General features: G+C 37.8%; 2 protein-coding genes across 2 annotated transcripts; both read left to right on the top strand.

Annotated features, from left to right (window-relative positions):
- The first annotated feature begins 5,955 nt into the window (after window positions 1-5,955).
- On the top strand, window positions 5,956-7,451 carry ZBTB26 (zinc finger and BTB domain containing 26). Its single transcript, XM_006834739.1, has one exon. The coding sequence runs from the start codon at window positions 6,040-6,042 to the stop codon at window positions 7,363-7,365; it is 1,326 nt and encodes a 441-aa protein (XP_006834802.1). The 5' UTR covers window positions 5,956-6,039; the 3' UTR covers window positions 7,366-7,451.
- Window positions 7,452-13,723: 6,272 nt separating this feature from the next.
- On the top strand, window positions 13,724-15,346 carry ZBTB6 (zinc finger and BTB domain containing 6). The gene has a single exon (XM_006834738.1). It carries the CDS (start codon window positions 13,727-13,729, stop codon window positions 14,996-14,998), a length of 1,272 nt encoding a protein of 423 aa, XP_006834801.1. The 5' UTR covers window positions 13,724-13,726; the 3' UTR covers window positions 14,999-15,346.
- Window positions 15,347-17,182: the final 1,836 nt, after the last annotated feature.

Below are 17,182 nucleotides of genomic sequence, written 5' to 3'. Positions count from 1 at the left end.
AACTCAGTTGGTAATGTGTTCCACTCCTGTCTTCAGCAGCTGTCTTATGAGGACAAATTTCTTATGAGGACAAATTGTACCAATTCCTGATCCCTTAGGCTTTGAAGGTTGAATATCTATGGTAAAACAATATTCAAAAACAATTGAGTTTTCAAAAAGCATTGCCTGTTTCTGTGTCATGAAGAAATTTTGCTGCTGTTAAGTGCCATCAAGTTGATTCTGACTCATAGTGACCCTGTATAGGGTTTCTGAGGAGCAGCTGGTGGATTTGAACTGCCGAACTTGTGATTTACAGTCCAGTGCAGATCCTACAGCACCACACCAGGAGTCCATTTGTTGTTGTTGTTGTTTTGTGCCGTGGAGTGGGTTCCCACTCATAGCGACCCTGTACAGGGTTTCCGAGGCTGTAAATCTTTATGGGAGCAGAAAGCCTCCTCTTTCTCCCATGGAACAGCCTGGTAGTTTCCAACTGCTGACCCTGAGGTTAACAGCCCAATTCGTAACCACTATGCTACCATGTTGTTGTTAAGTGCTGTCGAGTCGGTTCCGACCCATAGCGACCCTGTATAGGGTTTCTGAGGAGCAGCTGGTGAGCTTGAACCACCGACCTTGCAGTTCAAACGGCTTTACAGTCTGGCGCATTAACCCACAGCACCACACTAGGATAGGCAGTAGCAATATCAGATTTGTCAAAGTAACTGGGTAGTGTAATAGGGCTGGATAAGGGGTAGATTTAATATGCCTCATAGTAACCCAGGCAATAGATGGTAAGGACCTGAATCATGGAAATAATAGAACAAAAAAAGATATATTTTGGGAATCATTTCGAGAATAGAATGAACAGAATGTCATTACCAAATCTATTCAACTTGATTAGTTCTTTACTTTCAGTTACTATAAACTCTGTTTTAATGTAGAATTATGTGAGTAGTTTTTATGAATTTTATGAATAATTTTTACTATACTGTTGTTGTTAAGTGTCATCGAGTCAGTTCCAACCCATAGTGACCCTGTGTAGGTTTTCTGAAGAGCAGCTGATGAGCTTGAACCAACTTTGGTGGTTCAGACCAACTTTGCAGTCCAACACATTAACCAACAGTGCCACACCAGGACTCCATTACTATATATTACTATACCAAGGAGCTCTGGTAGCATAGTGGTTACGAATCAGGCTGCAAACCATAAGGTCAGCAGTTCAAAACTATCAGCCGCTCCGAGGGAGAAAGATGAGGCTTTCTGCTCCCGTACAGATTTACAGCCTTGGAAACCCTGTACAAGGTCGCTATGGGTCGGAATCAACTCGACGGCACTTAACAACAACAAGGGTCTTCAAACAGTTCTTGGAAATTTTGCATTCTTTTTTATTCCATTTTTCCACAAAATTTTTGAAGCTAGTATGTATTTCAAAATTACATATAGTTATGGATCCTGAAGTTAGGTACGTTTATAAATCTAAGTCTTTGTTTTCTCTGCAAATGGAAATGAAACCAAGCTTCAATCTGAATAGATGAATACACAAAAGGTAGTAAAATAGAATAAAGTTAAAATAAGTGAGAAAGGAAAGGAAAACAAAGACAAAATGCAGTCAAGAATATGACTAATTGTCACAAGAGACTTACTATTAAAGTTTTCTATATTTGTCACAGACTTGTTTTTAAGTTGTTTACTTGCAAGGTAAGCAGTAACAACAAGGGAATATGCACACCCCTTAAAACATTCAACCATGTTGTTGTTAAATACTGTTGAGTTGGTTCCGACTCATAGAGACCCTGTATAGTGTTTCCAAGGAGTAGTTGGTAAGTTTGAATTGCTGACCTTGCACCACACCAAGGAGGAAGCATTTGTTCAGGGATAAATCTCAGATAGCAGAAAGAGATAGGAAAGAAAAATGAATGGAAACAGGATACACAGGGAAAAAGTGGGAAGGATGTTGCTACATTGTGGGGACTGCAGTCAATGTTAGGAAATAAAACGTGCATATTGTTGAATGGAAAACAAATTTACTCTGTAAACTTTCACCCAAATCACAATAAAATGTTTTTAAAGAAGATATCAAAAAAAAGTATGAAAAGTATAGCTGTATTAATACAGCAACATAAATTTAGCTTTAAGTTTTTTGGTTTTTTTCCCTTAGTGTAAACCTTTTATTGTAGCATAATATAAATACGTAAAAGTATACAAATCGTTAGTGTACTACAGCCCAATGGATTTTATTGGTTCTGTGTTTATAATACCCAATATAAGGAGGGTAATCTGAACATGTATACAGTTCACCTTATCCATAAGATAAAACTGCAGCTAAACTAGTTGTTTCATGCATATAGGTCTTTGTATTACACAGTTTGGGCATAAGTTCCAACTATAACACTTAATACTTTCAACCTCTATTAAGTTGGACAAGTTATTTATGTTCTCCAACCGTGAGTGTCCTCAAATCCAAGCTGAGATAATATATAAATGAGATCATAACAATGCCTACCTCAAAAGGGAATCTGTTGTGGTACTGTAGGACAAGCACTTGACTGGTAACTGCAAGGTCAGTGGTTCAAACGCCTCCAAAACCCTATAAAGGGTCACTATGAGTCGAACAGACTCAACAGCACTTAACAACAACATAGGGATTTTAAAGATTAAGTGGGTTGATTTAAGTAAAACTTTTAGCATTATTCCTAGCACATAGCAAGGATTTAGTAAAGGTTAGCTGTCATTTTCTTATTTTTAAATAAAATTATCCGTTTTTACTTTGAGTAAACAAGTTTTTAAAAAGTATTTTAAATTTTGATTTTACATTGTCAAAACTTTAGGTAATAAATCCCGGAAAGAATTTTTCCTAGAATACTCAAACGATGACATCATGATAATCCTTCAGCATCTTGTGCTGAAGGATCAGCACTGGATTACTAATCACAAGGTTGGTGGTTCCCAAACCCACCAGTCGCTCCTTGGAAACTATACAGGGTTGCTATGAGTCGGAACCAACTCAACGGCACTAAACAATAACATAGCTCAGTAATAATTTGATAGGGAACTAACAATGAATTATTTTGCTCATTTTTATTGACAGAGTTATGTAAAGATGGTCCTTGCCATCAAATAACTAACAGTCTATTAAGGAAGAGAAACCAGTGACAGGAAACAATTGTAGGATAAACTGTGTGGCCTGGAAATAAGAGCTTATCAATCGGAAACAATAGAGTGGACTGACACATTAGGGAAAACTTCCTAAAATAAACAGTATAAATTTTCCTCGTATCTTTTAACTACAAAAGCAAGTAGTTTTTCGGGATGCCATTTTGGCTGCTTCTACTACATTGGGGTAATTTCTTGAGAACTGATGCTTAGGAAAGAAATAGAACCATACTCTAGCTCTTTCTCTTTGTAGTATTAAGGAACCACTGTCTCTGAAAATAGTTGTCTAGAGCATTGTGAGTCTTGTCCTATTATAGAGGAAGCAGTGGCCATTTTTGGGTGTGAGGAGGAAAATACCCGGGCTGACTTAATGGTGATCGTAGTCAACTTTAATGCATTCAGGACCAGCTAAATTCTTGAAAGAATGCTGCTCTTATTTAACCACTTGAAACAATTTGTAAATGATAACTTCTGATGATAAATTAAAACATTAATCATTTCTAGAATGAATATGTTAGGCTGCTATACAAGGAGACTTCAAGAAGCTTGTGGAAAATTCTATTATCTTTTAATTCCATTTTTCCATGACTTTTTGAAGCCCTTTCGTAATTGCTAAAATTGACCAATGTTAATACAGCTTTGTTGTTTTAAATTACCAATACAGTCCCTGTATCTTCTAGATATTTCCTCTGTATTTGATACTTGAATGATCTTGATAAAAATTGGTTTGTCTTTTCACTGATACCTGTATTTGGTTTTCTACATTCTTCCTTTCACTGCACTTTTAATTTTTCATTATTTGTCCATGCAGTCTGTCATACAAAGGAAAAGCCTATGCCTTATGTATGCAGGCTTTTTTTTTTTTTTTTTTAACTTTTTACTGTGAATTGAGTCATGATCATCAGCTTTACTTTCAACCAATCATATGTACTGTTTCATCTAAAGGATTACAATCCCCTCCCTGCCACAGCAGTTACCCTATTTCCTCCCTGTGGCTTCCCTTTTGCATTTTATTTTTCACAAATCAACGAAATAAAAATATTTCATGTACACATACAAAACAAAATATATATATACATTTAAATGTCCAAAGGGCACATTTTGCAAGCCAGCCTCCTGCCTGCAGGCACACTGCCTTTCTCAGTCCATGGACTTAGATTAGAGTCCTCTCAGATGCTCTGTCTCTCCACGCCATCACCTCTGCCACAGTCTCTGCTGTCGCAGCTTTTCTAGGTAGGCTCTCACTATGCAGGCTTTTTTGTTGCTGTTACAGTGCTATTGTTCACCAGGCACTAAGGAATAAGCCCTGGGTTCTGCTTTCTGTGAGCCTTTGCCATATTTTTAGTGATTAAGATGATAAAAATTGGGCTTCAGGACCCACATGTGATCAGAAGCAACTGGTTGTCTCTCCATCTCTCAACTAAAGGGTTAATGAATGCAAACAGATGAAAGTAAACTTGTTAATGCAGTGAGATTATAGAGCTGTTTCTTAAGGATAGACCAACTATATCTATTGACCTCACAGAAGACTAGTATAGAAACATAAAGTGCCAGTTTATTATTTTACAATAATTTTTATGATGGCCTGGAATTATTATATTGGCATGGCTAACTCACCCTTTCCTTTAGGGAGACACATGGGAAGCCAAGTTATGATCAGAAAACCATTTGGAGAGAGTGGAATCAGAACATGGGGACTGTCTCCAAAGGAATTGATATATAAGGGAAGTAATATGCAGAGAGTTTTGGGAAAGACACCGTCTCTGAACTTGAATGGATTATGCCATTGTTTACCTTAATTATTACTGGGTTTATTTAATCAGTTCATATGTAAGAGATTTATTTTTAATCCAGGAAGTAAAGGGAAGATATTGAAGGGTTTCCGGCAGGGTGGGATACCATCAGATCTGTGTTTTTGAAAGATGACTGGTGGTGGCATAGAGGCTGGTTGAGGGGAACTAGAAGCCTTGAAACCATTTAGGAAGAGGTTCTAGTTGTCCAAATGTTTCACAAAGATGGCTGCATAGGGATGGAACAGAGGAAAGAGCAAAAGCAAACAAGATGTACTTTACTCATACTCAGATTCTCACCAAGTGGCTCCCTGACTTTTCTATATTAAATATTTTTTCTCTATACCTCAAGAAATGTTTCTTAAGAGAGAGTTTAGATTTGTCCAAAAGGCATAGGATAAGAGACTGTGCCTCTGATACTGTTCAAATTTTTACATTTAGGTCTAACTTTAATTTTATCACAGAAATACTTGCTTGAATGAACTCATATCAGTTTATACAAAAGAGGGAATTACCCAAGAAAAGGCCAAGCACTATAGCTGTAGTTCTTTAAAGCAAAGCAAACGAAAATAGTGTTTTGCCTTAGAAGAAACAAGTTCCCAATTTCCTGCAAAGGAAAGTAGTTTCTTTCAGTTTGTTTTGGTACATTTTAGTTTTAGTATTCTCATCTGAGAAGAGATAAAAATACTCTTGGCCTAACTCAAGCACTATTCTTATATTGTTGTTGTTGTTAAGTGCCATTGAGTTACTTTGAATTCATGTGATGTGTCATGGAGTCGGTTCTGACTCATAGCAACCCTCTACAGGGTTTCCAAGGCTGTAAATGCTTACGGGAGTAGAAAGCCTCTTATCTGTAAAAATTGAATGAATGCCAAGCTACTTAGCAATGATACATGCCCACTTCTTATGTGTAAAAATTGACACTTAATATTGGTAAGAAGTCATTTTTATCTGTCTTTGAAAACTTTTATAGCTTCCTTTCTCAAGGAAAATTTTATTTGGATGCAACAAGCAGATATGACAACACAGTTTGTTTTTGGAAGGTATATCCAGGTTTCTTAATTGTTTGAATTTTCTTAAATTCAACCTTTTTACATTTCTGTTCTTTAGGTCTGCCAAAATGTCTGAAAGATCAGATCTCCTCCACTTCAAGTTTGAAAATTATGGAGATTCAATGTTACAAAAAATGAACAAATTAAGAGAAGAGAATAAATTTTGTGATGTTACAGTTCTCATAGATGATATTGAGGTACAGGGACATAAAATTGTGTTTGCTGCAGGTTCCCCCTTCTTAAGAGACCAGTTTTTACTGAATGATTCCCGAGAGGTGAAAATCTCCATATTACAGAGTTCTGAAGTGGGGAGACAATTGCTATTATCCTGTTATAGTGGTGTGCTGGAATTCCCTGAGATGGAGCTGGTAAATTACTTGACTGCTGCAAGTTTTCTTCAGATGAGCCATATTGTAGAACGATGCACACAGGCCCTGTGGAAGTTTATAAAGCCAAAACAACCAGTGACTAGCAAAGAGGGATGTGAACAGCAGAGCTCTTCTCCCCAGTCAAAAGAACAGCAGGGAGAAACCAGAGGCTCCCCAAAGCAGGACTCACCTTGTATTCATCCATCTGAAGACAGTATGGATATGGAGGACAGTGATATTCAGATTGTTAAGGTAGAATCTATTGGGGATGTGTCAGAGGTTAGAAGTAAAAAAGATCCAAACCAGTTTATTTCTTCTGAACCCACTGCTTTACATTCATCAGAGCCCCAGCATTCCCTGATAAATTCAACTGTGGAAAACAGAGTAAGTGAAATAGAACAAGACCATCTTCACAATTATGCACTCTCTTACACAGGCAATGATAACATCATCATGGCCTCAAAAGATGTCTTTGGGCCTAATATTCGAAGTGTAGACAAAGGTCTACAGTGGCATCACCAATGTCCAAAGTGTACCAGGGTGTTTCGTCACCTGGAGAACTACGCCAACCATTTAAAAATGCACAAACTCTTTATGTGTCTACTCTGCGGCAAGACTTTTACTCAGAAAGGCAATCTTCATCGACACATGCGTGTACATGCCGGCATTAAACCTTTCCAATGTAAGATCTGTGGGAAAACCTTTTCTCAGAAGTGTTCCTTACAGGATCATCTTAACCTTCACAGTGGAGATAAACCACATAAGTGTAACTATTGTGACATGGTTTTTGCACATAAGCCAGTTTTGAGGAAACACCTTAAACAGCTGCATGGCAAAAACAGCTTTGATAATGCCAATGAAAGAAATGTACAAGACCTCACAGTGGACTTTGATTCATTTGCATGTACAACAGTCACTGATTCTAAAGGGTGTCAGCCACAGCCAGATGCAACACAGGTCCTGGATGCAGGTAAACTGGCCCAAGCTGTTCTGAACTTAAGGAATGATAGTACTTGTGTAAATTGATTAGGGGCTTCTTCCTGCTCTCTAGATCAGACTGTGAAGCAACAATAGTGTGAGTCTTTGTAGAAGTGACTTTGATAGTTTTTTCCCAAAGCTCTGTTCAGGTTGTAGGGGCTGAGTCAAAGCACTAAGTGACCAGATAGCTTACCACATGGAGTGGTCTTACCTTCCTTTATCCCGCTCCCATTTTCTGTTTTGAATTATTTATCCTGTGATATGTGTTTTCCTTCCCCAAGTATTCCATTTGTCTACCTAACATTGACCTGTGTTTCAGACTGATACTGTTTTATGTTTTTCACTGGGAACATTCTGAAGGTACCAACAAATTAATATCACCTAATACATCTCTACCAACAGATAAGATGCTAAGAAAAGTGAATCATATTTTTCTTTCACAGAATTAACTATAAGGTGATGTTGCTATTGATCTGAAATGAGTATGTGGTAGAACTTCTGGTTGTCTATTGATAATTGATTTATGTCTGATCAGTGAATGAATGTGCTTCCTACTATTTGTGTTTGTCTTAAAGTTGGTTATAAAGGAGTATTTTGGTTCTATCTCTTTTCAACAGTATTATAACCTAATTTCATGTCTATAAATTGTTCATGTAAACCAGAGTACCATATATTCAGCAAACTTGCAGTTGTTGTTGTTATGTGCCGTGGAGTCGGTCCCGACTCGTAGCGACCCTGTACAGGGTTTCCGAGGCTGTAAATCTTTACGGGAGCAGAATGCCTCCTCTTTCTCCCGCGGAACAGCTGGTAGTTTTGAACTGCTGACCCTGAGGTTAGCAGCTCGATTCGTAACCACTATGCTACCAGAGCTCCTAACTTGCAGTTAGGGATCACAATGATGAACATAAACTGCAAAGGAAAGAATTGTGATTATGTAACAGCACTTATAAGGGAGGTATTCCTAGTAGCGCATCCCAACAAGAGGTCAGATTTTTATAATTAAAGTGTCATTTACCTTTTGATACTTTTGATGTCAGGATTGCTCCAGGCACACTTAAAATGTGCTGAAGTTATAATGGTCCCTTTAAAAGAGGGCTGTCTAAACTTTGTTCAGTGAACCCTGGTAGTTCAATGCCTAAGCACTCCTGTGCTAACTGAAAGGTCAGTGGTATGAACCACCAACCACTCCATGAGAGAAATATATGGCATTCTGCTCCTGTAAAGATTTAGAGCTTTGGAAACCTGTGGGGCAGTTCTACTCTGTCCTACAGGTCAGTGGGAGTCAGAATCAACTGGACGACCAGGATAATGGGAAACGTTATTTCACAGTTCAGTTACCAGAAAATTGAGTTCGTTCATCAGAATTTGTCCAATGTACTGTAAGAGTCTAATTTCCTAGTGTAGCTTAACTTCTGAAATGGATGAAAATAGTTAAGTGACTCACAGGAGGGACAATCAAATATTTACATTCAGATTTCTTCTTGAAAATATACAATTCCACCTTCCCACTTCTGATAGATTACTAATACAAAGTTGATCTTCAGCACATCCTATACTTCAAAAATAAATGTTTGAGTGTTATTTGTTTCTGACACATGGGTTAGATTTAAGAGATATTAAGAGTGCTAGCGTCCTTAGAGAAGTTTAAGGGATCATTTTAAGTTGGGACATCCAAAGTTCAAAGAGGTGGCTGGACTTAAGGTTGGCCAAAGTAGCTACATAGTTACACTTACTTCCACTGTCCTCAGCCTTAAAAAGATAATAGTTAGTACATGATCAAGAATAATGTACTAACAAAAAGTTCTCAATGTTTTATTTTGCTTTTGTGTATTCCTGTTGACATTCTGAGACTTTGTCAACAAAATATCACAGAGGGATTTATTTATGTTAGTTGTTTCTGTTTAGAATGAGTATTATACCCTTCCCAAGTAAATGATTAATTTGCTGAGTGTTGGTTAGGGAAAGAAAAGGCATTATTAGCAAGTTAAATAATGTGAGTATGATTAAAATGTGAAACTGATTTTGTCTGAAAACAGTGTTTACTTAGTTTCTATGAGACTTTTTTGTTTTTATTTTGAGCTGTGTGAGTACATGAACTATTAAACCAAAAATAAGGCTTACTTTGTATAGCTGGAGGGAATTCTTAAAGTTGTTATAATTTGATGCATTTGCATGGGAATTTTATTTTGATATAATTTCTACCATTTGTTCAAAGATTTGAAATAAGAATACGGTTGAGTGATAGACTAGTAGGTATAGTTTGTGCCTAAAGTCACTCATTAGGTAGTCCAGTGATGCTTCCTAGCATTCTAATTTTTATATGGTCCAGCCAAAGAGTACCCTTTCTATGCAACAGTGAGGCACTAACATCAATCAGAGTTTTATGTTTTCTCTGAACATCATTTCATCACAGAGGAATTTCAAATCACAGTGCTTCTTTTGCTCACATATATGTCTGATTTGTTCTTACTGTTTCTTTTTTGTTGTTGTTGGTTTAACTTGTTTAAAGACTTGCAAGTATGGATTCAAAGAAGATTGGTCTCTTTGGCTGGAAAATGTTTCTGGGTTAATTCAGTCATTCAAGAAATACTTATTAGGCACCTACTATTGCCAGGCACTATACTAGACATTGGGGGTATGAAGGTAAGATTAATACAGTCTCTGTCCTTACAGAGTTTCTTGTCTCATGTGTCTTAGTGACACAATGTCTCAGTTTGATTTTATACTAATAAAACTGCCCTGTTTTCTTTTGATCACTTAAAATCAGCATCTTGATAACTGTCTCATTAAAACTTTCTTAAATTTTTTTCAAATATAAATGACAGAGGATTTACAGTTTCCTCCATTTCTTGACTGGAGAGGTATTCTGTGTTTCTGTGAGACCTAATATTTGTTTATATATGTTTTTTAAATTATACTGCAAAATGGTCAAGTTACTGACAACTAATATGTTTCATAGGGAAGTTCATTTGTGAATAATACAGGAGGGGGATTTTTTAAGAGGAGAATTTTTAAAACTTTAGTTATTAGCATCTATATTTTATGAATCCCCCAAGATAACTAAAAAGGGGTGAGGACTCTATCACAGTTTGTTTGTTTGTTTTTAATTACTGTGTCACAATTATTTATTTATTATTTAATTCGTAAGACCAACTCCAAACTGAAATGACTCTGAGGTAAAACAGATGTGGTTTTAATTCATTTTGTTGATTTATTTTAAAAATCAATAAATGGGGGTGAATAGTGTCACTGCTTCTAAAATATTGTCCTAAATAACCAACCCAGAACATCTTATTTCAGCTCATGAATAGCTGCTCTAAATCTGTTGTATGTTAGACATACTATGAACTACCTCTTCACTTATTATGGGGAAGTTTCCGTAATAAAAGTGTGATAATTAAAGCTCTGATGTCTGTGGTTTGTTTTCTCACTTTCTCCTCTTGTGTTCTGCTTGCTTTTTCTATTGTTTGAATGTGAGTCACTATTTCCCACTTCATGCCTGTTCTTGAAAGCATGTATTGAGGAAACCTGCTGAGATTGCCTTCAGAAGAAAATATGATTTAACCAGAAATGATTGTTACTAGAATCAGTTACTTCCTTGAGAGAGTTTTGATTAACAGAGCAGAGCAACTGCTTTTAAGAACTGGTTCGTATATCCCTTCGTTGGGCAAATATTTCAGTGTCTACTAAATGCTCTGGGGCAATGGTGATTCAGTGGTAGAATTCTCACTTATCATGGAGACCTAAGTAAGATTCCTGGCCAGTGTACCTCATGTGTAGTCAGTCATCCTTCTCTTTCTGTGGAGGCTTGTATGTTGCTATCTTGCTGAACAGGTTTCAGCAGTTTCTAGACTAAGCAGAAGTGGGAGGAAAGGTCTATTTCCAAAAATCAGCCAATAAAAACACCATAACCAATTGTGAAACTGGCACAGAACTGCAACATTCATGCAAGGTGTCACCACCAGTCAGGGGCTAACTTGAGCACAGATACCAACAAAGTTAAGTGTCATCCAGGCAGTTCTGACTCACCGTGTATAGGGTTTCCGAGGCTGTGGGAAGAGAAAGTCTCATCTTTCTCCCGTGCAGTAACTGGTGGACAGTCCAGTGCTTAATCTCTCGAGCCACCACGCCTTGTAACAACCAACTCATAGGGTTTCCAAGGACCGACTGGTGAATTTGAACTGCAGACCAGTACAGTGCTTATCCTACAGCGCTACACCAGGACTCCTATAACAAAGTTATATGCCGTGGAGTGAGCTCCCACTCATAGCGACCGTCTACAGGGTTTCCGAGGCTGTAAATCTTTACGAGAGCAGAAAGCCTCATCTTTCTTCCTTAGAACAGCTGGTAGTTTCGAACTGCTAACCGTGAGATTAGCCTGATTCTAACCACTACCCTACCTAAATACCTCCAACTGTTTTTAAGTGCGGGATCCAGTTGGTTTGACCGCTAGCGGCACTATAGGAGATTTCGAAAGAGCAGCTGGTGGAATTGAGCTGCTGACCTTTTGGTTCGCAGTTCAGTGCTGATCCTACAGCACCACACCAGTACAAATACATCCAACTAGATGAGACAAAACAATTTAAATATAGGTTTGATAAATGCAGTAATGAAGACAAGCAATGGGATTATGTGCGTCCAAATAGGGGCCAACTAATCTAGGGGCAGTTCAGGAAGACTTCAGGGATGATAAGTTTTTTTGACGTATAAATGGGAAGACATTATGTCAGGGGAAACAACAGGTCTGAACGTTCAGAATGGAGCAATGACAGAAGGTGAGGCCAAATAAGTAGCCCTATCGTGGTCCGCAGCCGCCCTTTAAGTTGTTATAAATTTGTGAGGGGCCCCTACGTGGCCTGGCTCAGAGCACTTGGACGTGATTCGCTGTAGCCTCATTTCCAACTAGGGCGTCTGGAAGAACTCACAAAGGATAATGGCTTGCGTGAAGTAACTGAGACAGGAAAGACAGGGCTCACTAGAATTTGTGTATCTTTCTGTCATTAAAAGGAAGGGGGTGGGGAGAGTGGAGACCATCTAAAGATGTCCTTCCGGGGCGTCCAGGCTGCCCTCGTGAAGAATTAAGCAGGTTGATACCGGATGTGTTTTCTTCCAACCCAACTTCCGGTTAGTGCCGCCGCTACCGCGGAACCCTGAACTAGTTCGCTGAGTCTGTGAGTAAGTTCGCAGAGCTTCGGGCAGGTACGAAGGCCTGAGCAAGACGAAAAGGAGGAGGGCAGCACGGCGCGGTTCCTGGGTAGCTAATCTGTTGCTTTGCCCACCTGGTCGTTAGGGCCTTGGCAGGCTTGTTTCAAGGAAACCTGTGTGAGGAGCTGGAGTCATCTTTGAAGCCACCTTGGCATCAGGTTTCAGTTCAGGAGATTGTCCTGAACCCCTGCTGTTAGGTACCAGCCCCTGTCCTGGATGTAGAAGGATAAATCAATCAGGCATCATTACAGGTTGCTCTGGGACCAATAAACTCCGAGGAATACGGAATAATCATAGAAGTAGTATTTGACTTGGGTCTTAAAAAGTCCGTCACTAACTGGAAAAAGGAATCCGAGGCGCCAGTCAATCATTTGTACAAAGATGTATTCAGGCTTTTTCTGTCTGGGCAATGATATACTATTGAAGCAACTTCGAATAGTATATTCGAATATGAAATAGAGAAGTGGGTTATAAAGATAGGTTAGAGCCAGATGGTGGAGAATCGTGTATACTGTGCTAAAGAGGTAGGTTAATCTGACCTGGAGATAGAGGACAGCCATGGAGTAATTAAAGCAGAAGAGCAAAATTTAAGAAAAAATGTTAAGTGAATTCTAGTGACAAGGGGATAGTTTGGAATGTGGTGTCAAGGAGACCTAATGGAAGACATAACAATGTATTGAGTGAAAAGAATGAGGAACTGCATTAGTGGTTGTTGTTAAGTGCCATCGAGTCGGTTCTGACCCATTGCAACCCTGTATAGGGTTTCCAAGGAGCAGCTGATGAGCTTGAACCAGTAGTGGTGGGGAGTAGGAATTTTGAAAATTACATTAAGGTGTTTGATTTGGGATACTATGTTAAATTTATTTGTGGTGGTCACTGCTTGTTACTGAATACTTAAAATTAAGAAAACATAAATTTTAGCAAAGTACATGAACAATAGAAACTGTTGACTTTCTATGTGAGATTCATTGCATTATAATTCAATGTGATAAATGCTATAGAAAATGTATGAAAAATACACTGTGAGATCAGAGAAATGCATTATAATTTTCTAAGTTTTAAGACAGTGGCACAGGGGCTCACTCCTTAACATCCAGATTTAAATTTTGTTTGTTGTTAATGGTTTGTTTTGCTGTCACAGCAGAGGAAAGCATTCCTCAACTTTACATCACTGCATGTGTTTTATTTTGCTTAGATCGTGACCATGGCTGCTGAGTCTGATGTTCTACACTTCCAGTTTGAACAGCAAGGAGATGTGGTTTTGCAGAAAATGAATCTTTTGAGACAGCAGAATTTGTTTTGTGATGTATCAATTTATATTAATGATACTGAGTTCCAGGGGCACAAGGTTATTTTGGCTGCTTGCTCCACTTTCATGAGAGATCAGTTTTTACTCACCCAATCAAAACATGTCAGAATCACCATCTTGCAGAGTGCAGAAGTTGGCAGGAAATTATTGCTGTCTTGTTATACTGGAGCACTTGAAGTGAAAAGGAAAGAACTTTTGAAATATTTGACTGCTGCTAGTTACCTTCAGATGGTTCACATTGTAGAAAAATGCACAGAAGCATTGTCAAAGTATTTAGAAATTGATCTTTCTATGAAAAACAACAACCAGCATACTGACCTGTGTGAGTCCTCTGAGCTAGATGTTAAAAATGAAGAAGAAAATTCAGATAAAGACTGTGAGATCATTGAAATTTCAGAAGATAGTCCTGTAAGCATGGATTTCCATGTTAAAGAGGAAAGCAATGCTTTACAGTCTGCAGTAGAGAGCTTGACATCAGAGAGAAAAGAAATTAAGTCACCAGAGCTGTCTACAGTAGATATAGGTATTAAAGACAATGAAATTTGTATTCTTCGTGTGGAATCTATCGGTACAGCTGGTGTAGAAAATGAGCAGTTTTCACAGCCTTGTACTTCTTCAAAAGCAAACATGTATTTCTCTGAAACACAACATTCACTGATCAATTCTACAGTTGAGAACAGAGTGACAGAAATTCCTGGGAATCAAGCCCAGGACATATTTTGTGACAATACTGAAGGAAGTCATGGTACAGTGAATGAAATTCAGAATCTGGAAGAGAGTTATTCACTGAGGCACCAGTGCCCCAGGTGCCCTCGAGGCTTTCTTCATGTTGAAAACTATCTACGCCACCTTAAGATGCATAAACTTTTCTTGTGCTTACAGTGCGGGAAAACATTTACACAGAAGAAAAATCTCAACCGGCACATTCGAGGACATATGGGCATACGGCCCTTTCAGTGTAGTGTATGCTTGAAAACATTTACTGCCAAAAGTACCCTTCAGGACCACTTGAACATACACAGTGGGGATCGTCCATACAAATGCCACTGTTGTGACATGGATTTCAAGCACAAGTCGGCCCTCAAAAAGCACTTAACCTCTGTCCATGGTAGAAGCAGTGGTGAAAAATTACCAAGGCCTGACCTCAAAAGGCAAAATCTACTATAATTAGAATCATACACCTGCTATGTAAGCCTTACATTGTTCTTTTAACCAAGACTTTTTATACAAATGCATCATTTGTAATACTGCATTTCCCCCTTGTCTTTTGGTTTTATTTTTGTCTGCCTATACGTGTTACTCTATCTAAGCTTCTACTAACAGTTGTAAAGTTGTAGAAGGCATCAAAACTCTGATGGGATTCTCTTTTACCTCATATGTTATAAGTCCCAGTGGCATGTCTAGAGAAAAAGTGTTCCTCTCTTATTAAATTTTCTTGATTTTAGTGATAAAAGGGGTTCAACAGTAATTCTAGATTCTGATTTGGAATCTTAGATGATCTCATTTCAATGAAAAATACAAACTCTTTAAGGAATTAGGTTAACAGTAAGAGATTAAATCTGAAATCATTATGACTGGCTATAAGTCACTTTTAAAAGCTGATAAAAGTAATGAATTTCTAATTTTTTAAATTTTAACGAATTGCTCTTGGATTCTAAAATAAATAGAAAGGACCCTGTTGTTTTAAACTATAAAGAACACAATTCAAATTCACCTGGGAGTAGCAGAATTGCCTTATACATATTCCTTAATTTTATTTTATTGAGTTACTATCATACATATTTTAGAAGTGATAAATTATGTCCCAAGTTTCTTTATTTTATTTAAGACAGTTGCATTGGATAATTTTTGTGACTAGTAAAATTATACCATTGACATGAAGCTAAATATCTAAAAAATTGCTTCTAGAAATTCTAAATTTATGAATGACATGTGCTTTATTGTTTCCTTTTTATTTTAATCAACATGGTAAAATTTACCTCTTTTTGGTGTACAGGTCTGTGAATTTTTACACATTTGTGCATTTGTCACCACAGTGATGTGTTAGAACAGTTCTCTGACTCCTCATAATCCTAATCCCTAGCAACTCCTAATAAATTCTCCATCATTATAATTGTTAACTTTTCCAGAATATTTTATCAATGGAATTATAACTATAAAGTGTCTATGGTAGAAGCTACCAGCTGCTTCAAGGGAGAAAAATGAGGCAGTCTGCTTCTGTAAAGATTGACAGTCTTTGAAACCCTCTGGAGCAGTTCTACTTTAACTATAGGGTTGCTATGAGTTAGAACTAACTCAATGACATGGGCTTGGTTTTGTTTTGGTTTTTTGGTTTGTTAAACTTTTGAGCCTCCCTCTTTGCACAACATAATGTCTTTGAGAGTCATTCATTCATACTGTTGTACTAAAAATGGTTTGTTCCTTATTTTTTTGCTACTTTTAAATCACTGTTATATATTATTTAGCTGTCATTGGATGAACAGTGTAAACATGAGTTGCTGTTAGTGGCCCCCTAAATTTTAGTGGTTTTTTTTTTTTTTTTTTCATTTACAATAATGTGATTGTCATCTGTCAAATGTTGACAAAAGTCTCAACCATACCTAGAATTTTATTCTCTATTTCCAGAATTGTTTTAAAAGTGAAACTATAATTGTATGGTTACTTCTGTTGTTAATTGCCATTGAGTTGGTTTTGACTAACAGCAACCCTGAATAGGGTTTCTGAGGCTGTAAATTTACCTTCTTGTTGTTGTTAAGTGTTGTCAAGTAGATTCTGATTCATAGTGACCCTGTATAAGGGTTTCCAAGGAATAGCTGGTGAGCTTGAATTGCCGACCTTGCAGTTCAAACTTACCTTTTGTTCTTGTTAAGTGCCATCGAGTCGGTTCCGATCCATAGCGACCCTGAGCAGGGTTTCTGAGGCTGTAAATCTTTACGGGAGCAGAAAGCCTCATTCTCCCGTGGAGCAGCTGGTAGTTTTGAACTGCTGACCTTGCGGTTCGCAGCCCGATTCGTAACCACTACGCTTAGTGAGAGTAATATTTCAGATTGTGTTAAGAGCAATTGCTTTCGTATATCCCTGTTGTTGTTAAGTGCCATCGAGTTGGTTCTGACCCATAGCGATCCTGGATAAGGTTTCCGAGGAGTGGGTGGTGAGCTTAAACACCAACCTTGCAGTTCAAATGGCTTTGCAGTATGACGCATTAACCCACAGCGTCCCACCAGGGCTCCCTCATATCCCTAGCTACATACAATATAAAATAACTTTGTTGGTATTGTTAGAACAAAGATTAAAATATATTGCAGGGAAAATCATATTCTCTAAACAGAGGAACTACTATCAGTAACAAAC

This window comes from Chrysochloris asiatica, unplaced genomic scaffold (assembly GCF_000296735.1).
Source record: "Chrysochloris asiatica unplaced genomic scaffold, ChrAsi1.0 scaffold00014, whole genome shotgun sequence".
Classification (NCBI taxonomy): Eukaryota; Metazoa; Chordata; class Mammalia; order Afrosoricida; family Chrysochloridae; genus Chrysochloris; species Chrysochloris asiatica.
Note: the sequence above shows the minus strand (reverse complement) of the source record. Positions and strands in the feature narration are given on the sequence as shown.